The sequence below is a fragment of the Zootoca vivipara genome, chromosome 3 (assembly GCF_965207765.1).
Source record: "Zootoca vivipara chromosome 3, rZooViv2.hap1.1, whole genome shotgun sequence".
Classification (NCBI taxonomy): domain Eukaryota; kingdom Metazoa; phylum Chordata; class Lepidosauria; order Squamata; family Lacertidae; genus Zootoca; species Zootoca vivipara.
Window position 1 is genome coordinate 34,212,949 of NC_142586.1, and position 13,640 is coordinate 34,226,588.

Genomic DNA, 13,640 nt, shown 5'->3' on the forward strand with positions numbered 1-13,640 from the left:
TGGAAGTAACTACCTGACATTCTAGGCAACTAGGTGAAGTGGTTCTGATGACACGAGGCATGGGAATCAGCCCCAGGAAATGTGATTTTGCAAAGGCAGCCTTGCTGCAAAAGTAACTTGCAGACTAGCTCAGGTAAAAACAATGTCCAAAGGGCTGCATTGTAAACTCTGTACAGTCAGTAGGGCTTCTCGGTCTCCTCTTTCCCTCTCTGCCATCAGACAAGCCAGCCTCAAACCTCAGAAAAATTGTAGATGTGGAGTTCAAGTTAGGTTGAAGAAGAAGGTTGGAGGTTGGAGAAGGTTGGAGAAGAAGGAGGGGAAAAAACAGAAGTCTACAACATGCAGACAAAACTTTGTGTTTGCCCAAAGTGGCTTTGGGGGTTAGGGCGAAGAGTCTTACATTATCTAAGCCTGATGGTTGTGTGAGCCAATTTACCTGTTATTAGAAGGCTGAGAAAAATATCACTCTGCTCTCCAGTTTGTAGTGTTACAAACAGGATGCAAGTGATGTAATTTAGAAACAAACTGAGGGTTGTGACAAGGTATGGTGGCAATCAAGGGAGCCAGTCCAGCTACACTAATCAACTCCGGGAAATGGTAGCTTTCATGAGACCCACCTCTCAGGCAACTGCCCTATCCTTTCCATGGGCAGTTCACCCCTGAGAGTATTAAACGTCTCTGAGAATGGATAATAACACTGCCTTTATGTGTTAAGCCACGTCAGTTCCCCTTAAGCTCCCATCTTCTTTAATATTTAATCACCCCTGATAAATGTATTTCATTTGGGCTTTAACAGCGTGTCACAACAAGACAAGATTCAGAGGGATGAATAAATTGAGTAGGTGAGGTTAATCAGTAGCAGGTAGATTTCAGTGTGTGTGTGGAAATTAGACAATATATACCAATTATATATGTCTCTGTGAATTACAACATAAATACTAATTTTTCACACACACACAAAATTTACACACACAATTTAAAGGGAAATAGTTCTTAGGCGTTTGTGAGTTTGGAGGCTACAGCTGGCCTGGACATGGTACCCAAGGAGATCCTGAATAGCGCAGGTTTGGGGGACTCTCTTCACACACACACACACACACACACACACACACACACACACACACACACACGTCTTTTGCTTTGTTTATGACTCGGCTCCGAAGCCATTTGTAGTGCCAAGTATTGAGCTCGCGGGGTGTGGAAGGCAAGTGGCGCCTGGTGGGATAGGAAGGCGCGCGCTTCGGATCACAAATGGCCGGGGCTCCAGAGTCCTCGCTCGCAGTCATCGCCGCGAACAGACGTGGGAAAGCCAGAGCAGGAAGGGCTGGTTCAAAGGGAGTTGAGAGGAGGAGGAATTTGAAGGTGAAAGCGCTCCCCCCCCTCCCTCGCCTTCTCTCGCCACCTCCTCCTCCCCCTTGTTTTTAAGTGCCTTGGGGATGGAGTTGACAGCGCTCGCTGTTGCTGGCAGGACACTTCCTGGCATCCGTGCACAGATAGCTTAGGCAATACATGAATCCCTGCATACGAAGCCTGGTTCTGGAAACGGGGGGGAGGGGGCGAGAGAGCTTGTGCGAAGACATGTGAGGGGGGGAGAAAACGACACCCGCCTGTTCCAATTCGCAAAACACTAAATGCGTGAAAACTGGTTTGAGTCCGAAGAAGCAGAGCAGTTCTCCTTGAGGAGAGACCCCGAAACCCCTTTGATTCACATGGAAAAACAAGGCGATTCTCTCTTCCCACCCACCACCCACTCCTACTCCCGCCTTGCTCTTTTTCTCCGCACAAGGAAAACGCGGGTTGATACCATTTTATTGTTCTACCGGGGAGGATTAGAGAAGAAGCTTTTGTACTTTTTAAATTGCTAATCAAATCAAGGGTGGCATTTTCTTTTTTTCCTTGAGGCTCCCCGCCCCCCTTTAACAACAGGGTGGTAGTGGAAAAAGCCCCAGCAAACGATCTCTTCGCGCTTGTGTGTCCCGTGCCCCCCCCTCCCCGCCTCCGCCACACACCCACCAACACCAAGGAAAGGAAGAGGAGGGAGGGACGCAGGGCGAGTTGGACGGAGGGATGTCTGGAGGGCGAACTGGTGTCTCTTGAACGATGTGCTGCCCTGCTGAAATCCAACCCTGCGCTGGAGCTCAGGCGAAAAAGGGAAGAGGAGGAATCAGCCGCTGCCGCTGCCGCTGCCGCCCGTTTCCAGGGTGAAATCCGCAAGGCTGAGCTTTAAAACCCACAAGGAGAACAAAATAGCTACACCACCTACAAAATCCTAGCCAGAAAAAAGAAGACGACCCACAATTGGCTAATCTAACCAGTGTTAATCAGACAGATATTACAGAGCCATCTGCATTTAAATTACACACACACACACACGCACAGAAGAGAGGGAGCGAGGTAATAGCTTCACAAAAACGTGGCAGAGCTGGTATGAAAGACCGGGGGGGGGAGCCACAAGGGTCTTTTGTTTTATTTCCCCCCGCTATGAGTTTTCGCAGTGATCTGAGCAGTTGGGAAAGCGGCGGGCAGCGGGGGAGGCTTCCGCTTCTACGGCGAGCCGAGAGAGCTCTTACAGAGCCCTTTCAGCACCAAGAGCTCTGGACAGCTCACTGCGCGCCGCCGAGCTGCCTGCTTGCCTTCTGTCCCCCTCCCTCGCCGCCTCTCTCGCCCCCCTCCCCGCATTACTGTACAGCTGGAGATGCATCTAAATTAAGTCCTATTCAACAACAAGTAGATCTCTTCTGTCCGGGAACCACACTAGACTCTGCTCTCAATTAAACTGCATTTTCTCTTCAAGGAATTGACCGTCAGCCGTAATTATCCCGATTTTCTTTCTCTCTCTCTTTCTCTCTCCCTCCCTCTTTCTCTGTCTCCCTCCCTCTCTCTTCTTGCAGGAACGACTCTCTGGGAACCTGGTCCACCCAGGGATGTAAAACTGTGCTTACCGATGCATCCCATACGAAATGCTTATGTGATCGTCTCTCTACCTTCGCCATTTTGGCTCAGCAACCTAGAGAAATAGTAAGTAACAAAGGACGGGAAGAAGAAGGAAAAAGCCATGAGTTTAATGCAATGACCGGGAGGGTTTTGTTTTTTTAATGTGTCCAGCATTAACTCAGATGAGAAATTGTATCAGCGTTGCAGGTCTGGAAAAGAGTGGCTTTTCTCTTATCTATTAGCAGTTCTTAGTTTTTGGGGACGAATTACTGGTTTTGCCTTATAACTAAATGCTACTCAGTTTCAGGTGCTGAGGTGCTCCTGTTTTCTTAGAGAAAACTTACCAACTGTAATGTAATGTATTACAGTCCTGGGTTTTCTTTAAAAAAGAAGAAGAAGAAGAATGTACAAGGTTTTTTATTGTTGCTGGTAGAAGCAGGAACCTAGCTACACTAGTTAAACAGATTGCAGTTCTGCATTGGGCATTACAGGGAATCTATGCTGTCTGTTGATATCTTGTAAAATAGACCCTCTAGTATGAATTCAATGAGGAAGGAAGAGAAATAGGAGCTCAACAGTATTAATGCCTATAAAATAGGTTGGTTGTTTTTTTTGGTTTTTGGTTTTAAAGAACAAGCGCCTTGAAGCTTTAAGGGAATAGATTTTCAGTGTGTGGCCAATGTTCTTCTCAGCAGTAAACTAGAAGTGTTTGGCAGAAATAAACTTAAAACCCTGGATAAGATATACAGTTTGCCTCACCTCGGTTACAAATTGAATCTTGATAAAATGCAATTTATACTAGAGCCTTGAGGCTTTTCAGTAGCACACTGCTAAATCAAGCAGCAGATCACTGCAAACTTCCAGGTCTAATTGCTTTAAATGTGTACATTTTGAAATAAAACAAAACAAAAAAAAACCCAGTGTAAATGCTTGTGTATAGTGCAAAGGTGGGGTGTTGGGGGTAATTTCATAGCTCAAAAAAAGAAGGTTTTTTTCTGCCTCAAGGTCATTTATACTTCAGCTCCTATAAATATTAAACATTAGAAGTGCTATTGTTTCAGAGGTCCAGAACTTACAAATGATGCATACGTTTTGTTCTTTTTTTCTTAAATTGGTACTCTCTTAGCTGCTAAGAGACACAAAGAAAATGAATGCTGGCTTTAAGGCAAAGTTACTGTAGAGTTAGAAAGTTTGATCTTGTATTTTGGATAAGGAAATAGTTGGCATTACATCTGTCAGAATAAATCGCATAATTTGTTTAGAACATTGCTATCCAAATACTTCTGCCTTTCAAGTAGGAAAGCCATTTTTACTTGTTTAGGTTTGTTTTTTCTCAAAGCAAAACCTAGAGAGCTTTTTAATGTCAGTTAATGCTATGGGTGCTCATTGGACTGTTGGCTTTCCCTACTCTCTCTAAAAAAATTCTATGTATTTATTTTCATGAGATAAAATAGACTACTGAGGAGATCATCAAAGACCAGTTGGGTTACTGTCTTGGTATTCTGTAGATACCCAGGCCTCATATACTTTAGGAGCTAGGACAGAGGCTGAAGTAGAGAGAAGTGGTTACTTGTTGGCAATGCTATTTAGATGATGTGGCTAATCACTGCATCAGACATCCATCTCTCCTGTTTTGGTTTTGTGCTTTAGTTACTGGAACATGGTTTTATCTGATAGATGTTTGTTATGACCCACAGATCATGGAATCATCTGGTGCTCCCTCAGTAACCCTTATAGTAGGCAGCGGCCTTTCATGCCTGGCTTTGATCACCCTAGCAGTTGTCTATGCAGCACTATGGAGGTATGTAATTGACTCGTGTGGGTTTAGAGAAATGTGCAATTATTCAGAACTGAGGGGTCATTGAAAAAAGGTTTCTGATAATCTAGGAAAAATAAGATCGCTCCTGCAGAAGAGTTGTAACGTATTAATAAGTCTGATTAGGTTGACACGGTTTCTGTTCAAGCTTGGCCTGGTGGTGATCAAATGCCCTATTTTCTCTTCCTATTCAGCATTAATGACATCTGCTATTATTATCCCCATTACTTCTCAACACTGAGGAGCCACATTCAGAGCTCCACCAGCGTCAAGGGTTTCCCCTTTCAATTCACTGGAGAAGAGTGTGTGGATCTGTCATTTCAGTTGAGAATCCCACATATGGGATACCTTAAGGACTGGCTCTCCCCATATGAACAGACCCAGTACTTGTCATTTGAGGCCCTTCTCAAGAGGTTTGGAGGGTGGCAACACGAGAACAGGCCTTTTCTGTAGTAGCTCCCCATCTGTGGAATGCTCTCCCCAAAGAGGCTTGGCTGGTGCCATCTTTACATGTATTTAGGTGCCAGGGGAAAACATTCCTTTTTGCCCAGGCCTTCAGCCATTAAAGCCATTAAAGGGGGGGAGGGTTGTTATTAAGATTGTTTTGTTATGCTGCCTATTATTATGCTTTGTATTGTGCTTTTATTATTATGCTCTATAAAATATGCTTTAAACATTGTAATCACCCTGGGATCTTTTGATAAAGGGCAGTATATAAATCAAATAAATAAATTGTAAATAAATGAGAGGAAAGGAGCTCTGGGTTGAAGTGATAGCCCTTCATTGTAATCACACTTCTAATCAGTGATTTCTCTTTAAAATGAGAAGTTAGATGATATCTACTCCAGGATCCTGGCCTTATGACACAAACAAATGCTGCTTTTGCTTGCTTTATCACTCAGACTTTTGGTCTCAAAGGTTCCTCAGTAACTTCTGACCTGAGGCAACTTCACACATTCGATTTTGCCTTAACACAATGTTCCTTGAGTGTCCCCAGTTGAACATTAGCACAGTGAAGGTCCCACACAAACTGAGATTTCCTATAGTGATTTCCACATGCCCAGCTCTATATGATGAGATCCAAGACATGCTCTGTGTGAGAGATGGGGAAATCTGTGGCCCTCCAGATGTTGGATTCCAATTCCCATCCAGGTCTCAGCACAACCAACGGCCAGAGATTGTCATCCAACAAAATCTGGATGGTCACACATTCCTTATCACAGCTCTTATGCAAACGCATCCTCGTGGATCATCTTGAGGATTGACTGTGTGAGCTGCCCATAGATCACATTCACAAATGAAAGCCATGGAGAAATTCCAACTGAAGCTGCTGCAGTTTACAGTGGGGGGGATCTGTCTGTGAGTTGTAAAATGACAGTGAATTATGATTACAGGACACTTCTTGAAATCATTATTTTTAAAATAGTTTTAAAAGAACATTGTACTACTAACTGATGGTTTATTGGTACTATTTATTGCTACATGACACCGATGAAACAAATAGATGATTAAATCCACATTTAGTTACACATTTGTCTAAAACAGAGCCTTCCAAACTTTTAATGCCTGTGACACACTTTTAAAGAAATGTATCATTCTGTGACACAGTAGCAAACTGGAGGTTAAAATAACCCCTTTCTAGCCCCGGGAGGAGCACTGGGAGTGTTTGCACGACACACTTGCACACTGCAGTTGACACACTAATGTGTCGCGACACACAGTTTGGAAAGCTCTGATCTAAATGAACACATGTGCCCAGCAGCATCATGGTCAGGAAACTTGAAGGGTAATACATCACTGTCCTCACACCTAATTATTTGGCAGAGCTGGCCCAGTGCATTGTGGGATTACTTTTCTAGCACTTGATGGAGTCTAAAACTAAGGAAGCCTAGGGTTAGTATCAGTCTCTAAATCAGGCATCCCCAAACTTCGGCCCTCCAGATGTTTTGGACTACAATTCCCATCTTCCCCGACCACTGGTCCTGTTAGCTGGGGATCATGGGAGTTGTAGGCCAAAACATCTGGAGGGCCGCAGTTTGGGGATGCCTGCTCTAAATGTTAAACTTGGTAGTGTCTATAACCATGAATGTTACACCCAACTGAGGTTGTTTGTTTCCAAAATGAGTGGAAATGTTTCGCACCCCAGTCTTTCCTAAAACTAGTAATGCACAGATAGCAACAATGAAAAAATGGAGCAAAGCCTGAATTATTTGAATCCTTGGGTAGCACGTGGGATTCTTACCTGCAGTGAGTTTTCTTTAGTACTGTACAGGGAAGGACATATATCTGAGGAGTCCACTTTGTTCTAAGGACAGAATCCCAATAGGTGGCAGGAATTTTTTTCCCACACAAACCAATATTTTCTTCTTCTTTTAACTTTTTAAAAATGAATTCTGAATATAGGGACAAACAGGCATGTATGGTATGATCATGTTTTACTTCCTAGCCATAAAGGCTTTACAGTAGGGTGACCAGATGCAAAATAGGACAAGGCATCCCCACCTTTAATAGTTCTGTAGAAGAGGACATTGCAACAGCTTAACTTGCCTGGCAAGCTACAATAGCTGAAATTTCATCTCCTGCACATCTGTTGCAGGTGTGGGAGTCCTGTCCTCTTTTGCATCTGTCTGCCTTACTTCACAATTACAGGGCACATGCACTCAGGCATACCCCAGGTGTCTTATATGAACCTGAAAGAGAGATGTAACATTAAAGCGTGGAATGGCTCTCTCACACTATTATTTATTTATGAACAAAAGTATGCTCAGGCTCTCACAACACTTTGATTAGAATCCAGGAGGAGTATCAGTGGGCAGATAAAATTGCTTTGGAGAACATATCTGCCAGTAGAACATCCTCAACTTTATGCAAAGCAAACCACTAGAAACCCTAGCATATTTCTAGCTCATCCACAACCCAGTTGAGTAGAATAATTTGGATTGCTATCACAGTCCATATAGATGTGCTTAATTATTTTCAGCACAACTGGGTTGTACATCACACCGATAATTTAACACAGGAATCTCTCAGGGCAACTTTTTTTTTTCCCTGGCAAGGACAGATGAAAGTATCAGGGTTTTGGGCAACAAATTATTTGGTTTCCTATTCCTGTGAAATTATTCCTAAGGCTTTAAAAAAAGACTTTATAAGTTTGCTTACTTAGCTCTAATTTTTGTTAGGAATGGAATGGACTTGTGTTGATCATATGATGATCAGTTCCCTAGCACAACAATAAAACTAGATCACATGGTATCTAGTGATTAGATCTCATGGTATCTTAGTATTCAGCTAATATTTACTCAGAGTAAACCCACTGAAATTAACAAACATGACTAAATAAAAAAATTCCTTCAGTAGCACCTTAAAGACCAACTAAGTTTATATTTTGGTATGAGCTTTCGTGTGCATGCACACTTCTTCAGACTCAGACCAACACGGCTACCTACCTGTAACTAGAACTATGGAAGGCACCACATTGAGCCGCATGATCTGAAGAAGTGTGCATGCACACGACGAAAGCTCATACCAAAATATAAACTTAGTTGGTCTTTAAGGTGCTACTGAAGGAATTTTTTTATTTTGCTTCGACTCAGACCAACACGGCTACCTACCTGTAACTAGAAACATGACTAAGTTAGGTTCATTAATTTCAGCGGGTCTACTCTAAGTAAAACTTAAGTTGACTAGTACTCATAATGCTTTCATAATTGACTGAAGTGGACTAATGTCCATGAGCCCTTCAAAAAAAAGTTTTCTCAATGCAAAACTAATATTCTTCATTATGCAAGGCTGTTTCCCTGTTTTTTCTGCAGTTGAGAGAGGGGTTCAACAAAGAACAGGGGGAGGCATCTTGTGCCGCAGAGCCAATAATTGAAAGATGGCTACTTTTTTGTAGATACTTGACTTCGAACTATAATATTTTGCTCTGAATGATTCTGCTTATCAAACAGCATGCAAAATTGTACGTAATATATACAAAATTTGAACTTTCACACACTAAAAAAGTTTCCTAAATTACTGGCAAAGCAACTATTGGCAGTGGTGTGCATGTGGAACTAACTGTCAACTTAATGCATTATTTGGCAGTAGCATAAATTATCTGTATTCTAGCTTCTATACGCAAGCTATTTTGTAAGTATAACCCAGTATCATAATTAATGAGTGGATTAAATTTATATGCTCAAATATTCCTATGACACAATAAGCAGTGGGTGTCTTATTGAAATGAGTGGCAGTTGAGCAAAAGCATTAATTTTAGTAGGGCTTCTGTAAATCATTTCCCAGGGGGTTGCAACCAGTCATAAGCAGCTATATTGCTCTAGAACTAGGTGGTGTGAGCTGCTAATTTCAAAATCCTAAGCATCAAGGGCTATGAGCACTATGGAGTACTTGTTTTTTTCCTTATGCAATGCTGCTATTAATAATAAAAAAATAATGATTTAAAAAGTTATCTTCAGACCTCTGACAGAAGGCATTTTATTCTTCAGAAGTTCTATTTAAAACTAAAAAATGTCAGAATTAATGGGGGTTTTATTTTTTAAAAAAATTACAGTATTGGTATGCAATGTATTTAGATAGTCTTTTGTTGTGTGTCTTTCTTTGGACAGATACATCAGATCTGAGAGGTCAATAATTCTAATTAATTTCTGCCTGTCTATTATCTCATCAAATATTCTTATACTGGTTGGACAAACGCAGACACATAATAAGGTATGAATAAACTACATTTATATTATAATTGCATTCTGTTTTTGTGTAGCTGAATACATGTGCTTTCTCTTTTTGTCCAAAAAAAAAAGATTTAAAATTAAGATTTTATTTTTAAATTGCAGATAAGAGCCAAATAAATTATTCAACATGTTGCCTATGTTGCCAAAGAATCCTCCCTGATCCTTTTGATAACCTTCCTTCTCAATAATTAGCATTTTGTGTAGCAAACTTGTGTAAATTTCAGAGCTAAAAAAGGTCAAAGACGTGATACATCGAAAACACAGATTCTGGCTGATTTTGGTGTTGTGATGGGATTGTATTTTTGTCATTTTTGATAGCATACTGACTTTCAATGGGAGGTATGAAAATAGTTATAGCAGAATTTTATTTTTATTACCCAGAACTAAGCTCCATTGAGTTTAGTAGAACTTAGTCCCCAAGTAAATAGCACAAAAGATTTCAGCCTTAAGGTATTATTCTTGAAGATTTGAACAGACCTATATGCCATGTGAGTGCTATAAAAACTCTGATTTAGCTGGTGATAATGGTTGTGTTCTGCATATGCATTGCTCACTTCTTTACAGTGTGACTGCTTTTCTGCCTATATTTGTGTATTGATATTGTGACATGACTGCCAGGCATGATTCAGCCTAGTTGAAATACATGAGGTTATTCCATGATCCTTTCAATCTGATCCTAAACCCAGTACACAGCAGTTCCATTCAAAGCAACGTGGCTTACTTTCCTCTATTGGTTTCAGGTCATGTTACCTATTAGCTTCAATCCATTTACCTTTGTACTGTCTTATGGATCAAGATGATATTCAATCATGTGGAAGTATAACTAATATGTGGATCATGGCTAGCCATTTGTGCAGGCAGCAAATGAAAATTGCAGTATGAGTACATTGGCTTTCTTGGTTAAGGCAAATTAGCGTTTTAAGATATGCACATGTGTTTGGTGCATGGATCCTGTACTCTATGGTCTTCCTGTTCTAAATTCTATGAGGGATTTCTGGCCTCGTTAATATTTCCAGTTGCTGGTAAATTGATTAGTTGGAGAGAGAGAGAGAGCATGGTCTGATCTCTAAAACCTGCTGCCCCAGCAAATGTATAATTAGAAGGGCATATCTAGCACTGTGTCACTCCAATATTGTTAGTGCAAATGTGTTGCAAGGGGGCTGTGTTGCAGTGGATGATCCATTTCAAATGTTTAGGATTGTGGGTTGATACTGAAGAGCTAATATCAGCATTTTGCCTTTAACTGCATCTGGGCCAGATTGATGTTGAATATATGTATGTGTGATACTTTAAAAACAGCTGCTACTCGTTTTAGCCATTTTCTAAACAATCCATCAAAATCAATGAGTATTCTACCACTGACTTCAGTTAGATGTTCTTATTGTTCTCAAGAAGGGGAAAGCAAATAGACCTCAAAAGTTTTGACTTTACAGCTATGGGTATCATAAAACTGTGCCTCTTTAGGCTGGCATAGTATTCCATTATTCCTGCACCTCACGTCATAGGGTGGGTTATTATGTTACACTTAGTCATGCATTCAAGTAGTAGTGCAGTGGGGAAGTAACTCAAGCAACTACTACTACTGCAGCAGCAGCAGCTGTGCAAAGCATGGCAAAAAGCTGAAAACTGGGTGAGTTTCCTCCTCCCATCTTTTACTGCTCACTCAGATAGATTGTTTGTGTGAGGTCTTAAATACAATTCATGAATTAGCATTCGTATCTGAAATAACACCTTCTATAATAGCCCCCTATACAGAGCAACACACACACACACACACACAGAGAGAGAGAGAGAGAGAGAGAGAGAGAGAGAGAGAGAGAGAGAGAGAGAGAGAGAGAGAGATGAGCCTTCTCCTATAGTGTGTGATCCCATACTGTTGGAAACTCCCTCTCCTTCTCCCATTGTATGTGTGTGAATATTCCCATCATTCTACCAGCAGGAAGTAAGTGTGTGCATATAAAAGGGGTGTGCACATCTGATCTATTCAGATAATTGGCATGTCCAACAAAATGTATCAGCTATCAGTGACAAAATGCTCACTATATCACTTCTGAAAAGGTACGGTATTTTGAGATTTAATGCCCTGTCTTGTTTAAGTGCTGCTGGATTTCCTCCCCACCCCCAAAATGAATTCAAAGCAAATTTACAACCCAGTTTTGTTCTAGCTTAAAAATGATTTTGCAAAAGGTTCCCAACCCCTAGTCTATATCATCTCTCAGTCCATAGATACGAATTGCTGAGAAAGTATATTATATGGATGGAGGACAGAGTAAGGCATTCTGTGCCAAAATCTGTCTTCATTAATTACTAGCAAGATTTAATTTTAACAATTTTGTTTACTGCCTAGCTAATATATTCTGATACCAGCTCAGCCTTGCATTTTGTGCAATCTCATGTGTTTAATGCTAAATTCCCATGTATGGACACAATTCAGCAAAGCTTTGTGCTGCTTTGATGGAGGTCAGATATTGCCATACCTTTCTGATTAAATTTGGTGGATATGACAGTTCAAAATGCAGGTGTGAAACCAGGTCTGTACTTATATTTCTCCTGCATGATTTATTGGTTCATGCACATGAAGATATTTAAGCTTGGAACTAGCATGTCTCCAAAGTTGTCTGTAAATCCAATCTATAGTGCCCAATACAGGTGGAGGGTGAATTACTATAACCGCATTCTTATTTGAGATTCCAGTTTGTGGGTTTTGTACTTTGATTCAGTTTTTCACAGAACAATAATACTTATTGGGGATTTTTGAAAGGGGGATATAACCCTGCTCTTCCCACTCAAAACAGAGTTAAGGCCATGTTCAAAATATTATCTTCTTATAGGACCCCCATGGCAACCTCTTGCATTTCTCTTCCCATGCATTGCAGCTGCTAAGCGCCTTTTTCACATCCACCCAATTATGAAGCCACACCCCCATTCTTCAGACCCTTTCGTGCCCCTGCTTTCATTTTCAACCCATGCCTCCTAATCCCTCCTTTCTTGCAACCCTCTGCACCCTCATTTTTACCTTCAACCTCTTTTTTCCTCCACTCTCCTCCTTAATTTTCTTAACTCTCCCTTGAACACATATCACCCTCATTTCCATGTCCTGGCTATCCTCTCCCCCTTTGCACACATATACCCCTTTATCAACTTCACCCCCTTTTCTACCTCCTCTTTTTTTCAACTCTCCTGCGCACACAGACCACTCCACTTTTCCATGCCTCCTCCTTTCTATGCATCCCCTCTTGGCTCCCACCACTCCTTGCTGATATATGTTTCTGTATATTTAAGATCAATGGAATCTTAAGAGCAAGGCTGTCAGCTAGGTTGTTCAGTTGGAGAAGGTTAAGTTCAGTTGATGGGTGTTGTATATATGAGGGTGCTCGCTTGTTAATAAAACCTCTCTAAGTTGCTACACAGAATCTGGAACTTTATGTTGAAAGCCACAAATGGTAGCAGGAGTGAACTACATTCTCAGAAGTTGTTATGGGATACTTAAGAGCTCCACATTCTATATCTCTCTCACATGAGAAAGTTGAGTAATAGAAGAAGGAGAAGTTTAAAACAGCCAGTTTATTTCCTTTTTGTGTCATCGTCCCCCTTCTAACTGTACTCAAATAATGGTAGAGGTTTACGTAAAGTGGGGGTGGAAGGATACTGATTTCAAACAATGGCAGAGGTTTGAATAATGCAGGGATATAATGACAGTGAGGGGTTATTTTTCAAGAAAACAAACCAGTTTAACAAGGAGATGCAAACATCAAAAAGCTAACACAACAAAGCCTTCCCAAATTCCCTAAATGATGTACTCTACCCAAACTTCTGCTGTTGCTTAAAATCACCAGCTTTCGCCTCTGTTTTCTCCAGCTCTGCTTTGTTCAACCCTCTGCTGTTGCTTAAAACTGCCATTTTCCTATGTATCTCTCTATCTTCCTCACCCCACCCCACCATGGAAATTCAGGATTGTGATGTGGCACTACAAATTTTCCGGTGGGGGTTGCACAATGACAGCATTACATTTTTATGTATATAGGAAGAATGGTTTGGTGTAGATGTGAGAAAACCACATAAAAATCCCTGTTCAGTGATTAAGTCTTAACTGTATGTACCATATGTCCTTGGATGAAGAAGTGGTGATACAAATGTGGCAAATAACTAAATAATAATCC

At 41.1% G+C, this 13,640-nt stretch overlaps 1 protein-coding gene across 2 annotated transcripts in view; it reads left to right on the plus strand.

Annotated features, from left to right (window-relative positions):
• ADGRB3 (adhesion G protein-coupled receptor B3) overlaps positions 1 to 13,640 on the plus strand; it is a 434,966-nt gene that overhangs the window by 320,010 nt on the left and 101,316 nt on the right. For both annotated transcript variants that reach the window (XM_035109688.3, XM_088665841.1), the window contains exons 17-19: positions 2,892 to 3,018; positions 4,632 to 4,735; positions 9,358 to 9,460. In XM_035109688.3, coding sequence (XP_034965579.1) covers positions 2,892 to 3,018; positions 4,632 to 4,735; positions 9,358 to 9,460 — 334 coding nt within the window. The remainder of the gene's footprint in view (positions 1 to 2,891; positions 3,019 to 4,631; positions 4,736 to 9,357; positions 9,461 to 13,640) is intronic.